The 12,502-nt window shown below is 56.0% G+C and overlaps 1 protein-coding gene across 5 annotated transcripts; it reads right to left on the bottom strand.

Moving 5' to 3' along the window:
* Positions 1 to 1,661: 1,661 nt before the first annotated feature.
* On the bottom strand, positions 1,662 to 9,754 carry N4bp3 (NEDD4 binding protein 3). Of its 5 annotated transcripts, none has more exons than XM_074057415.1 (5): positions 9,466 to 9,754; positions 4,191 to 4,541; positions 3,421 to 3,942; positions 2,710 to 2,979; positions 1,662 to 2,599 (listed from the first exon to the last, which is right to left on the bottom strand). In XM_074057415.1, exons 2-5 carry the CDS (start codon positions 4,512 to 4,514, stop codon positions 2,072 to 2,074), a joined length of 1,644 nt encoding a protein of 547 aa, XP_073913516.1. In that variant the 5' UTR covers positions 4,515 to 4,541; positions 9,466 to 9,754; the 3' UTR covers positions 1,662 to 2,071. The 5 variants fall into 5 exon arrangements, with proteins under 5 accessions (XP_073913516.1, XP_073913515.1, XP_073913513.1 ...); XM_074057414.1 differs by having other exon boundaries at positions 4,191 to 4,642; XM_074057412.1 differs by having other exon boundaries at positions 4,191 to 4,544; positions 9,466 to 9,753.
* Between the last annotated feature and the right edge of the window lie 2,748 nt (positions 9,755 to 12,502).

The raw sequence follows: 12,502 nt of genomic DNA on the forward strand, positions 1-12,502 counted from the left end.
TTTGAAGGAAGCTATCAATTAAAAATGGGTACCAAGGTCTGTGGGTCTGGCCTGCCTATGCCAGGCCTTTCCCCTTCCCAGGCAGGGAACCTCAACTCAGGTGTGTGCCTATCTGGGTCTCAACTAAGCTCAGGGGTCTGTCTGGAACACGGGGACTACCCAGGTGTGGCCAGTGCAGAGGGATTGGGGCTGGCAAGAAGGAGACAGAGGGAGAACCAGGAAGTCAGCCTTCCTGAACTGCAACCCAGGAGCTAGCTTTTGGAGAGGCCAGGTGCCCAAACACACCCCCTTAGACACACCCACCACCCACAAGCACATCTCCACGTACATCTGCCACTCACAGAGCCATAAACAAAGCATCCCACAGCCAACAACTCACACACCCCACTCTCCACCCTAAAAGAGGCAGGATCCATCAACTCATGCACCACAGCCCACAAGTAGCCATCCACACCCCAGCAGTCACCTGTTGGGTTTAAGGAACTGCCAGGCATGGCCTGGGAGGACCAAAAAACATCTAAAAGCAGCAACCTACACCTCTGTAGCACATCTAAGAGGGCCTGAGTGGCCCTTCCAGGGAAGGAACTAGAGGGCAGATGGCTGTGTTTCCTGTCCCAGGAAACACATCAAATTCACCCAGTACCTCCAAACCCACAGGGACCCAAAAAAGTGCAGGCAAACAGTAAGCACTCAGTGTATGGTAGCCATTCTGATGATGCATCTGTAATGAACCAGAGCTTTCTTTTTAGAGGTGGGGGAACTGGTTGGGAGGCTGAAGCAGAAGGATCATGAATTCAAGGCCAGCTGGGGCTACATAGCAAAGCCATCTCAAAGAAAAAAAATAAAAAAGCGGAGGAGACACTACTTATATTAGGTCACCCACACAGGAGGGGAGCAAAGGGCCAGATCAGAAGCCAGACCAGGCAGGAAGGACGGTAGGTTTTAAGAGGACCTGGGACCAGCCTTGGCTGAGAGCAGGGGTCAAAGAGGACTGAATCCTGAGGCAAGTACAGGACAGAGGCACAGAGTGAGGGGCTGCTTCTTCCCAGAGCATTCTAGGATACAATTCAGCCCTCATTGCTTATGAGAAAATGTTCCATCCCTTGCTCTGATGAAGGCCCTTTACTAAATGACCCATAAGCTTCCCCCATCAAGCTTCTGCATCTGCCTCTGGCCCCCACCCTCATGGAAGGAGTGTACCACTGGCAGACAGAGATGGGAAGGGAGCTCTAGAAGAGGCAGATCGCTATTGGAGTGTTTGGATGCTCCAGGGGAAGCTGTTTTGGGCTGGCCCCAAATCCAGCAGGGGCCTGGGCATTCAGGGTTCAGACTTCCCACCGAAAGAACATTTCCTGTGTTCAAAATGCCTTGGTTGACTTGTCCTTTTGTTTTCCAGGAGTTCCCTGGTATTGTTCCTTCTGAAAAATCCACTGGTGCTAAAGAAGGGAATTTCAGCCCACACAACAACTATGGTACTGTGTGGCACTGGAACAAGGAATAAGATTCCTTCACTCCCTAACATGCATGATCAGCAGCTTTGCACAGCACTCTCCCAATGACCATGATCACAGGAGGAACTCCATATGGCCTAGGTCAATGGGCCCCTAATCCACGAACCTCTGGATTAAGGCCAGGAATGTACCCAATGTATCACCCAGGGCTTCCTCATAAAAAATGTGGTTTTATTCTGGAGGAGGCCAATGTTCCCATCCCAGGCTCCTTTGATCAAAGAAGGTCTAAACCCAGGTCTCCAGTCACCCTCCCTCATGCCTGCCCTTCTCCATCATGGAGCTATAGACTCTTCAACCTCCTTCACTGGGCCACACCCACTCCAGGGAGCAGGGCTGGGCCCTGCCTGGGTGCTGCTGTACCAGGAGGGCCTTGCCCTGGCTCCTGCAGCCAGCACCCTATCCAGCTCAACACCCACTGGATCCCTCCTCTCTTCTCTTGGTGGGCCTCCCATCTTTGGCTGGCCTCTGCAGATTTCTGCCCCACACCGGTGTAAGGGAGGAGCCAGCTGTCTTAGGGCTTCTTCTGACAGTACATCTGCTGTCAGCTCACTCTGCTGGCCTCAGATCTTGGAAGACTCTAGTCGAGGGCTCCAGGGTGTGGGAGGCTCCCGCAGCACCCGCAGCTCCTGTTCTAGCGCTTGGTTGCGGCGGTACATATCCATGTAGCCCCCCTGGATCTCCCGCTGGTAGCGCAACACTCGCTCCTTCTCCTCCTGCCAAGTCCGCCGCTCCTGCTCGAAGCGCAGTGCCTGCTCCTGACCCCGAAGCCGCTCTTGTAGCAGTTCTGCCCGCAGCTGCTCGGTGCCATCTCTGGCCTCACTGCTCCTTACCTCCCCCAGCAACCCCCTGCTTTTGCAGTCATCAGTCTCACAGCTGCCTGGGGCTTCCTCCCTGGGGGCCTGCTCCTGCAGGCTGCGCACGGCCTCACGCAGCCGGGCCAGCTCTGCGTCCTGAGCCTGGGCTTGTGCCCGGCTGCCCCGAAGTTGCGTCTTCAGACTGAAGATCTCCGCCAGCTTCTGTGCCAGCTCGGCCTGGGCTTCCCGCAGCTGTTGCTTTAAGAGACTAATTTCGGCTGTCTTCTGGCACACCTGGGGGTGGGGAAACACACGATGAGCAAAGGGCCAAGCAAAGAATGTGTGGGGAGCAGAGGGAGAGGGCGCAGAGTGTGGAGCCTCGACAATGGAGAAGGGAGTTTCACCTCTGGTAGTCGTACCTCCCATCGGGCTTCCTCCTCTGGCCCAGCACTGGGGTCGGACTCTGATAGGGAGCCAGGGGGCCGAGGCTCAGGGGCCAGACCCTGGTGGGCCCGTAGCTCTTTGCGCAGGCGCCGCTGCTCCTGCTGGGCCATAAACAGCTGCAACTGCAGGTTGCGCTCGCTGCGCTCGGCTTTTTGGGCCACCTCGTGCAGCCGTTCCACATACAGACGCTTCAACTCAGACAACCACAGCCGCTGGCGTTCTTCTAGCACCTGCCATAGGGAAAGTGGCACCAGTTTGGGGCCAGAGCGGCGACGCCCCGATATCCACACGAGGCCCGGTCCCCTGGAAACAATGCGCCTGCGATCACACAGATCACCACACTAATGCTGCAGCCACCACTAACTTCTTGTGCTCCTTCATCACAGGGCCCAGAGCCCCAGTCACACATGATCCCCAACCCAGGATGCCTGCAGATATAGTGTCCCCAACACATGGCCCTTCCAGAGACTCTCCCTCCTTCCTATATAACTTCCATGCAAGAACCACCAGTGACAGAATCCCTCCCACTTGGGATGCAGACGACTAGGCATCCATCTCTTTCTTACTCTCTTGTACCCGGACTCATGTGGGTCAGCTGGCTGGGGTCCCTGTCTGGCTCATACCCCAATATCGAGGGACAGAAAAGGATTCCAGGACAGGGACTCCCTCACCTGCGTGAAGGGGTTAGAGCCATCCTGGTCAGCGAGGTCCCTCTTGAGCTCATCACAGGTCTGTGGCAGCACCGCCACCACTTCCTCAGCAGTGGGGCAGGAGAATTCGTACGGGGGTGGTGGCTCAGGCAGGCAGCTCAGCACAGCCAAAGGCCCAGCCTCCTTGGGGCTCCTCGAGGCCCGGTCCAGGGAGCCCCCAAGGTGGTTGATGTGGCCCAGGGAGGAGCTGAAGGGGTTGGGGCCGGTGCCAGGACTGTGGCCAAAACTACCCCCACTGGAGGAGTCAGACAGGCTGGGCTCTGGCTCTGGGCCACCCTCATCCAGGCTCAGGGCATGCAACAGCTGTGCACGGGCCTCGCTGGCCCGGGGCCCTGGACTCAGGGGCGGGTGGCAGGCCAGTGTGTGCAGGCTGCCGTTGCTGCGCCACAGTTTCTGGCCCTTGTGGGCAGCCAGGGTCTGCATGGACAGGAAACCTTTCCCGGTGCCTGCTGCAGGTTTGAACACTGAAGGGCGAATGCGGCACTAGTAGGAGGAGAGGGCAGGTGTGAGGGAGGCCAAGCTGACCACTGCGTTTTACCCTTCAGATGCTCTATAGCCCTTGGGAATCCTCTTGGGAAACATGGGGCACATGCCACAGGGAGGTAGTGACCAAGCCTCAGCTCAGCCTGCCCAATCCTTGCCCCATCCCAGCATCAAGGCCTCCAAGGAGGGCCCAACCAACCCCTCTCCAACCTCTGGGTGCCATGTAATGGGCGTGGGTAAAGGCATACCTTATCAAAGCGGCCTCGCTCAGGCAGCGATGTCTTGCTGAAGTCACCTGCCCGAGAATGTTCCCGGTAATAGAGGGTGGCATAGTCAGCAGGCTCGTTTCGGGGTGCCCGTTTGGTGGTCTTGCCGTCCTTCTTGGGAAGGTGCAGGTAGCTGAAGAGCTCACGTTGGCTTAAGCCCTTCCGGAGAAGCCCATCAGGCTGGCGGGAGCCCCGGGATCCGGCAAGTGCAGCCCGAAGCTCTTCAGGGGAGAAGTCCTGCCGTTCCAGTAGGCTGCTGCCCACACTTCCCATGGCAATGCCAGCAGGGCCTGAGGCTGTGGCCATGAAGTTTCAACAGGGCACAGGCAGCTGCTTCTGGGAATTGGGAGGCTCCATTAGGGCAAGTGGGTGCTCAGTAACCACTTTCCCAAATGTCCAAAAACCAGGCACTTGCCCTCTGTCAGCTCCTCCACCTGCCCAGGCCCAAGAGAAGCAGATGTGGGTGGGTTCCAGAGTCTCAGGACAGGATTCATAGACTGGCAAGAGAAAGGGGTCCAGGCCCTGAAGCTAGGCGGCTGGGTGTGATTTGGAGGCATGGTGAGGAGGAATAGGTCCTTAAGCAGTAAGACAGGGGCCCACCATCCACGGCTGGGCCAGCAGGTGGCTACGGAGAATGGACTTATGCTCCATCTGACCATGACCTTGCTCACTCTCCTGCCAGGCTCCCCACCAAATTTGTAGGGTGGGGAGAAAGCCCTATAAATTGGGATTGGAGATACTCTATTTTTCCCTCTTCCCTCAGGATAACCCAGTCAGTCCCTCTTCCTGCAAAGGGTCAGAGTTCCCCTAGGGAAACATCTGGAATGGGTGGGGTTAGCGGCTACAGTGGGAGGGATACAAACAGGAAGGACCCAAGAGGAGGAAGGATGGTGATACAAACAGGAAGGGCGCAAGAGGGGAACAATGGCGCAGTTTCCGGAGCAGGTGTTCAGGTCTGAGCAGTGGTGGAAAGCAGAGCAGAGGGGCAGCCCAACCCCTTCCAGCCTCTGCATGCTGCTGCTGTTATAACAAAGACTGCCACCAGGCAGAATGGGTCCCAAATCCCCACCTGGGACAAAGCTAATCAGTGTGTGACCGTGGCCTTGCCCACAACTTCTGTGCGAGCCTTGTCTTCCTCCACTGTACAACAGGTAATGACAGCGCTTATCACAGAGGGATGCTGGGAGGATGAGGTGAGATCACATGACAAAGCATCCAGTCCACACGTGGCTGACAGCCAGGGTCAACACAGGCTGGCTGAGGCTGAGCTTACTCCCTTGAACTCCAAGTGGCCAGGCTTACAGACTGTCATGGGAACCACACTCTAGAGGGTGGTACTGGTACATGTGTACCACCCAGTGCCCAGCACACAGTAGGTGCAAACGACTTTCAGTGAATGCCACATTTTCTGCCTTCCACCCATGAGCAGCTGCTTCCATTCCTGAACAGATGCCCAGCAGGCAGGCTGCAGCTGGGTGTCCCCCAATATGCTTCCGGGACACCCACTCCCACCCCAAACAATGGTCGTTAGGAGGCTCCATCTTCCTCAACCATTTCCAGGTTTTGTGTTTGTAGAAGACAAAGTCTCTGGGAGGGGGAGAGTGAGTTCTGCCCTCCACCCAGAATTCTGTATCACTCAACAGCCCCTTGGGCAAAAATGGCCTTTTCAGCCCTCCTGGGCATAACTTTCTCATTTTTTGGATGCGACTGGGGTTTGAACTCAGGGCTTTGTGTTTGTAAAGCAGGCATTCTACCAATTGGGCGACACCTCCAGTCCATTTTTGCTGTGGCTATTTTGGAGATGGGGGGTCTCATGAACTATTTCCCAGGGCTAACCTCGAACCTCAATCCTCCCTATCTCTCAGCCTCCCAAGTAGCTAGGTGTGAGCCACTGGCACCTAGCTCCAGCAAAACCTTCTTGCACCCAAGGGGTGTGGGGAGAGTCTGAGTTTGTACCCCAGCCTAGCCTCATGTGAACACTGTCAAATCCTTCTGGGGGTGCCACAGGCTACACAAGCTGAGGGTACCTTACACATCCAGGTAAGGAATTACAATGGCTCTTCTTAGGTGTCTCACTGGTCCTGTGATGTCATTATTGCCCCCTTTTAAAGGCAAGGTCCCTGGGGTCAGAAAGGTGAAGTGACTTGCCCAAGGTCACAGAGCTAGTGAGGGTAAAGATGGCTGAGATCCCCACCCCATGGATGCTGAATGTCTAACAGGATCCAGGATGTCACTCACAGTGAAAAGAACAGGAATTGAGTGGTCTGGCCTCCCCAGCCCCTAAACCCCTTGCCATAACAAGTCCACCTAGCAAGACAGCACTGTGCATCGAAGTGTACTCACTGACCCGTCACTGTTTCCTGGGCGGGGACAACAGAGACCCTGAGATCCAGCCAGCATCCCTCCCCCCCACCAGAACCAGACACTAATATACCTCCCTTTTCCTGCCTTCCTGATGGGGTAACTGTGACAGAGAGACAATGGAAGTGAACAGCTTTGTGAACGATGTGGCCAGAAGGGCAGGGATATTGACAGTGAAGCAAGTGTGCCTGCCTCACCTCAAACACACACCACCTCCCCTTCCCCCAGGCAGACCCTCACTTCTGGTCTCAAAAGAGATACCCACACTATGCTCCCTACAAAGGGTCTCAGGTCCAGGGGAGCTGTTGTAGCCAGGACCTACAGTACTGCATCCAACCACACATGGAACGCACTGTGTCACGTGAGTGCCACCCGCAGCAAAGAAAAACCTATGTTAGAGGATGCAGTGGAGACAGATGTGTCCAACAGCAAACAGCTATACAGTTTGCACAAGGTCACCTTCTGTCCCTCCTAGGCAACCTCTCCAGCTATATGATAAGCTTCCCCTGCAAGGCTGAGGCCCCTTGCTTCTAGGAGGCTCTACCATGCCCCAGTCTCAGTCTGGGGACAATCCTTTTTCTTAAAAGAACCCATCCCACCTCCGCCCCCTCCCCCAACACACACATACATTCCTTCTTTGTGTTGCTTGGAAGCCTGGGACTGCATGCTCAGGCCAGGGCAACTGTGCACGCTGGGCTGCGGAGGATTTGGTCAGGGAGGAGCGGGGAGAGAGCAAGTGCCACGAAGTCTCCCTGGGACTCCAGAACAGAAAGACAGCAGAGCAGAAAGCAGGGGCTTCCTCCAAATGTCTAGGCAGCTCTTCCCATAGCAGGGTGTCCTGGGCCCCAGAGATTTGCACTGAGCTGAAAACCCACTGCCATTCAGCTAGCTAGCTTTGGGTAGGGCCACTCCAGTCACATTCTCCACTGGTCCCAGCTGGCCCCAGCAGGGCCCCCTCCTCCACCCTCAAGGTAAGCCAGCAGCACTGAAAGTCCCCCCACCCCATGCCCAAATTTAGGGGCATCTCTCTGGACCAACCTTTGGTGGAGACAGGAGAACAGGGCTACCCTGGTCACCAAGAAGAGGAAAAGAGGATACACAGGGCCAGCACCCCAGTACCAGACCCCAAGCACTATCTCTTCCTCAGAACACACATAGGAGATAAGCACTGTCACCTCTCACTTCAGAAGAGAACACTGAGGAACAGGAGGTGAAATAATGTGTTCAAGATCACGTTCAGCTGCATGGGAGAGAGTGCACTGGTCCCTCAGCTTCAGAAGCCTTCTCTGGCCCCACTGAGACCCAGCCCCCACACAGGCTGTAGTCTTGCCAGCCTCAGCTGCAATTCAATTAGTCCCTCCAGAGCCCTGACCCCAAGGGAGGGTCCCACCACCTGCTGGAGGATCAGCTTGGTTGAGGGGTGTGTCTGCAGCTGTCCCAGAGGAATGAGACCGGAATGTCCCAGCTCCAAAAGAGGGGACAGTGGGTGACTGCCGGGAAGGAGTAGGGGGGAAGAGGCTGGCCTACCTGCCCCCACTGGACACTTGAGGAGCACAGCCTAGTGGCTAACCTCTGCAGAAGGGGGTGTTATCACATGTGGTAATTGTACAGCACTTCAGTTTGTCTCAGCCCTTCCCCTTCATGATCTCAAGTCATCCCGCAGTAATGACCTTCAGTCCATTTTACAGAAAGGGAAACCGAGGCCTAAGAAAAGGAAGTGAGTTGTCCAAGATCCCACACTGAGGAGCCATTTCAGCTCCTTGAGCGAAGCCCTGTCTACTGCACCAGGCTGTCTCAGTTAGGAGTCACCTTCTATGGGCACACACTGCCCAGCCCCCATGGCTGTTTCTTCCAAGGGCATCAGCACCCAGGCTGGTTTGGATGAAGTCCCCTCAGCCTGTGACCCCTCCTGCCTGCCCCACTCCAAGGGTCAGGAAGAAACAGTGGAAGCGGAGCTGGTATGGGACTCTTAAGCTCTGGAAGCTGCTAGAGGCGGTGGCGGGAGCAGGCTGGCCGCTCTCATTCACAGTCTCGCACATACACACCCACACGCAGCCAGTCGGCAGAGGAGCCCTGACTGAGAGGGCCCTGGGAGGAGGCTTATCACCCTGGGAGGAGGCTGATCACCGGGCAAAGGATGGCCTCCCGCCTCTGCTCCCTCCTAGGACAGCCAGGCCCAATATGTTCGTTCCTAAGGGGTAGAGGTGAGAGTGTCCCAGTCCTCCTTCTGGATACATTCAGAGCCCTGATTTTCACCTGGCCCTAGGCTGACCCTCACTTTTGCCAATGCCTGTGGCAAGGACTAGAACAGGGTCACAGTCACCAAGACCTAAGAACGTCCCTTATCCGCAGCCCGGACAGGACAGGGGACTAGGGCAAGAACGAGAACGGGGGCAGGCAAGAGGTCTCACCGGGAAGGCAGAGAAGGCGAGTTTGGCATCCCCACGGAATTTCTCCCAAGAAGGTAATGGAGGAGGTTAGGGATCCCCAGAACTGCGGGAGGTCCTCGAGCTACCAAGGGGGCGGGGTGGGGGAGCGCGTCCTTCCCCGCCACTCCCTGCCCCGAGCTGCTGGGCACGGGGGCGAAGGCCGAGGTCACTCTCCTGTGCCAAGGGCGTCCGCCCCACCTAGCTGTGGCGCAGGGGTCCCGAGCGATGCTCCAGGGAAAGCGCGTTTACACGGGTGGCGGAGAGGAGATGTCCTGCGGGTCCAGCAAGCCTCGGTATCCGGGAGCAGGGGGCACTAGGCGCACACCGCACCCTGCCACCCCCGTCCATTTCTTAGACTACAGCCTCGGCTAGCGCGGGGCTGCAGCTTGGCCAAGGACGCCGAGAAAGCGACACCCCAGCAACCCGCCCTCCAGCCCAGTCCCCGGCCCCTCGCGCGCCCCAGTTACCATGCTGGCGCGGCGCTGGCCGGTCCGCGGCTCCACACCCTCACGCTCTTCAGTGCCCTAGCGCAGACTTGAACCCTTCACGGCGCCCGCTCCGGCCGAGACTGCGAGTCGGGCCGGAGCGGCCGTGCGGCAGGCGCCTAGAGAACGCGGGCGGGCGGGCACCGGAGCCGGATTGGTGAGGAAGGGACGCGCTCGGCAGCACCCGCTCGCCTGCCCTAGAGGCGGAGGGAAAACCCGGCCTGACTCACCCGCGCGCCGCGAGCCCTGAGCGCGCGGCCCGGCCCCCGGATGTGGGGGGCGGGGACGGGGGGCAACCCCCGCCCACCCGCGATCCAACCTGAGCCCCGCCCCGGGTCGCCCTGGCTGCTGAGTCCGGATCTGCCCAGGCGCGCGCCCCCCTGCCTCCCGCGCCGGGTGTGCGCAGACGCCCCCAGCGTCCAGTGTACCCTGAGGGGTACACCGCTCATTCTCCTCCTCCTCCTGGCCTCACCTGTCTCCGTCTCAATCTGTCTCCCCGCACCCGCCCTTTCTCCCCCCTCTCTCCCCGAATCCCCCCTTCTCCAGAACAGCTTCGGAATAAGCGTGTTGGGTCCATCACCTCTCTGATCGTTGCCGCCTCCTCTCGGGTAATCGTTATTTTCCTCTTTTGAGGCTAAACCAAAAGTGGTACCCTGAGAGGTGAAGAGATTTACTCATGTCTCCAGCTACTTAGCAGCGGAATTAGGCACCAACTTTTTTGGGTTTTTCCGCCTACATCATCTAGGGGCAGCAAATTGAGGTGCCTTCAGGGGCCAGGCAAATAATGTGAATGAGTCCAACAGGCTAGATGACGTAAGCTATGGAAACAGAGACAGAGCTGGATACCCAATGATATTCAAATTCAAAAAGTTAAAAGCCACAGTTTCTTCCTCAAAAAGTTAAACGTGGAGCTACCACGTGATTCGACAATTCCACTCCTAGTTGTATGCCCAAAAGAATTGAAATCAGGTATTCAGACAAGTACTTGCACATGGATGCTTATAGCAGCACTGTGAACAGTACCTGAACACCTGACTCTCCCCCTCCCTCCCCCTGTCCCTCCCTACTGAGGAGTGAACCCAGGAAACAGCCTAAGTGTCCAACAACTGATGAATGGATAAACAAAATGTGGTCCATTCATACAATGGAATATTATTCAGCCGTGGAAAGGAATGACATGTTAACACATGCTACAACATGGACAACCTTCCAAAACATAGTAAGTGAAAGACACTAGACACAAAAGCTCACAAGTGGTGTGATTCCACTCATACGAATTAGGTGAATCCACACAGACAGAAAGCAGATTAAAGGCCAGAGGCTGTGGGGAGGGAGAGATGAGCTGTTGCTTAATGGGTATGGAGTTTTGGAATAGAACAGTGCTTTGGAACCAGATAACTTGCACAACTTTGTGTAGCAAGTGCCACTGAATGTACACTTTAAAATGGCCTGAGGGGGACGGGGGGCGGGGGGGGCGGAGCTGGGAATATAGGTTATGATAGAGCATATACTTAGCATGCATGAGGCTCTGGGTTCAATTTCCATCCCCCCAAATAAAATAAAATGGCTAGTTTTGTTATGTGAATTTTGTCTCACTTAAAAACAAAACATGTCACCAGATTTGATCCAGAGACAACCAGTTTGCAATCCCTCACCTTCTGTGCTATGCATGTCAATTTCCTAACAGTGGAGGTGCCAGGCTTCAAAGGACTTGTCTCTAAGAAAACCCACTCATAGCTACTCTTCCTCTCAGCTCTGGAGGAGCCCCAGTGCAGCAGGGTTACTAGTTGGGACAGATAAAAGTTCTGAGCAAGGACACACTTGGCCTGTTGGGGACCTGAGGAAAGGTCTCCCTGGGAAAAGCCCAGGCATGGAATAAGCCAGCAGCACCTGTCTGTTCAAGTGCAGACAAGCTTACTAGGGAGGTGAGAGCCCTGAGTGGGAAAGGTCAGGGAGAGAAGGGGCGCAGGAAGCACACATTGGAGCAGACTCAGAATGGCCTCTTGGAATGGCCAGAGGGGCCACAGGGGCGTTGTGGGAGAGGCACTTGTGCAGCCAGCTGGACTGAGGGATGTGGACACAGGCCCCTGGGGAGGTGCTCCAGGCAGGAAGGCTGGGTGATGGAAATGGGGAAGGAGGAATGAGGCAGTAGGGAGAGAACTACATGGGGGACATTTGTGAAATGGTTTGAAAGAACTCACTTAGCCGGTGCCAGTGGCTCACACCTATAATTCTAGCTACTGAGGAGGCTGAGATCAGGAGGATCATGGTTCTAAGTCAGCCCTGGCAAATGGTTTTCTGAGAACGTATCTTAAAAACACCCAATACAAAAAAGGGCTGGTGGAATGGCTCAGGTGGTAGAGTGACTGCTTAGCAAGTATGCAGCCCTGAGTTCAAATCCAAGTACTGCTAAAAAAGGCGGGGAGCAGCTGTTAGAATGACTCAATTGGTTAAAAAAAAGAACTCACTTGGCAAGAAGTTCCTTGAGGAGAAGGAGGGGGTCAAAAGTAAGTTCGGGTAACAGCTCAGAGTAATTTAGGAGCCACAGCCTACCCTCCCTCCCCTCCTCCACCCCCTTTCTGTGGTTACAAATGCAGTGACTTATCCAAAGTCTTCTGACCTCCCTCTGCCCTTCCCATGTCCTTTCCATACATCAGACTGCCTGTGGGAAGGGGAGGGGAGGACATTCAGAATCTCAAAATGTCCCAGTAAGAGGGGAAGAAAATCCTAGAGTCCAGAGATGTCAAAGACAAAGGAGGGCAGGGTTGAGAGTCAGGGGGTTTCTGACTGGAGCACCCAAAGAGGGCTTCTGCAGGTAAGAGGCTGGGGTGCGTTGCTGAGGGGCTAGGGCAGGAGAAGACGTCACCCTGGCTCTTCCCTTCTAACGGGTGTCAATCAAAGAAACAAAGATCAGGTCCCTCAGCCCCTTTGGGCCTGGACCACACTACCTGGCCCCACCTGCTGCACAGGCTAAAGGCTCCCAGCTGCTAAGAACACCCTTCCTTCCAAGTGTCAGAGA

The sequence above is a fragment of the Castor canadensis genome, chromosome 16 (assembly GCF_047511655.1).
Source record: "Castor canadensis chromosome 16, mCasCan1.hap1v2, whole genome shotgun sequence".
Classification (NCBI taxonomy): Eukaryota; Metazoa; Chordata; class Mammalia; order Rodentia; family Castoridae; genus Castor; species Castor canadensis.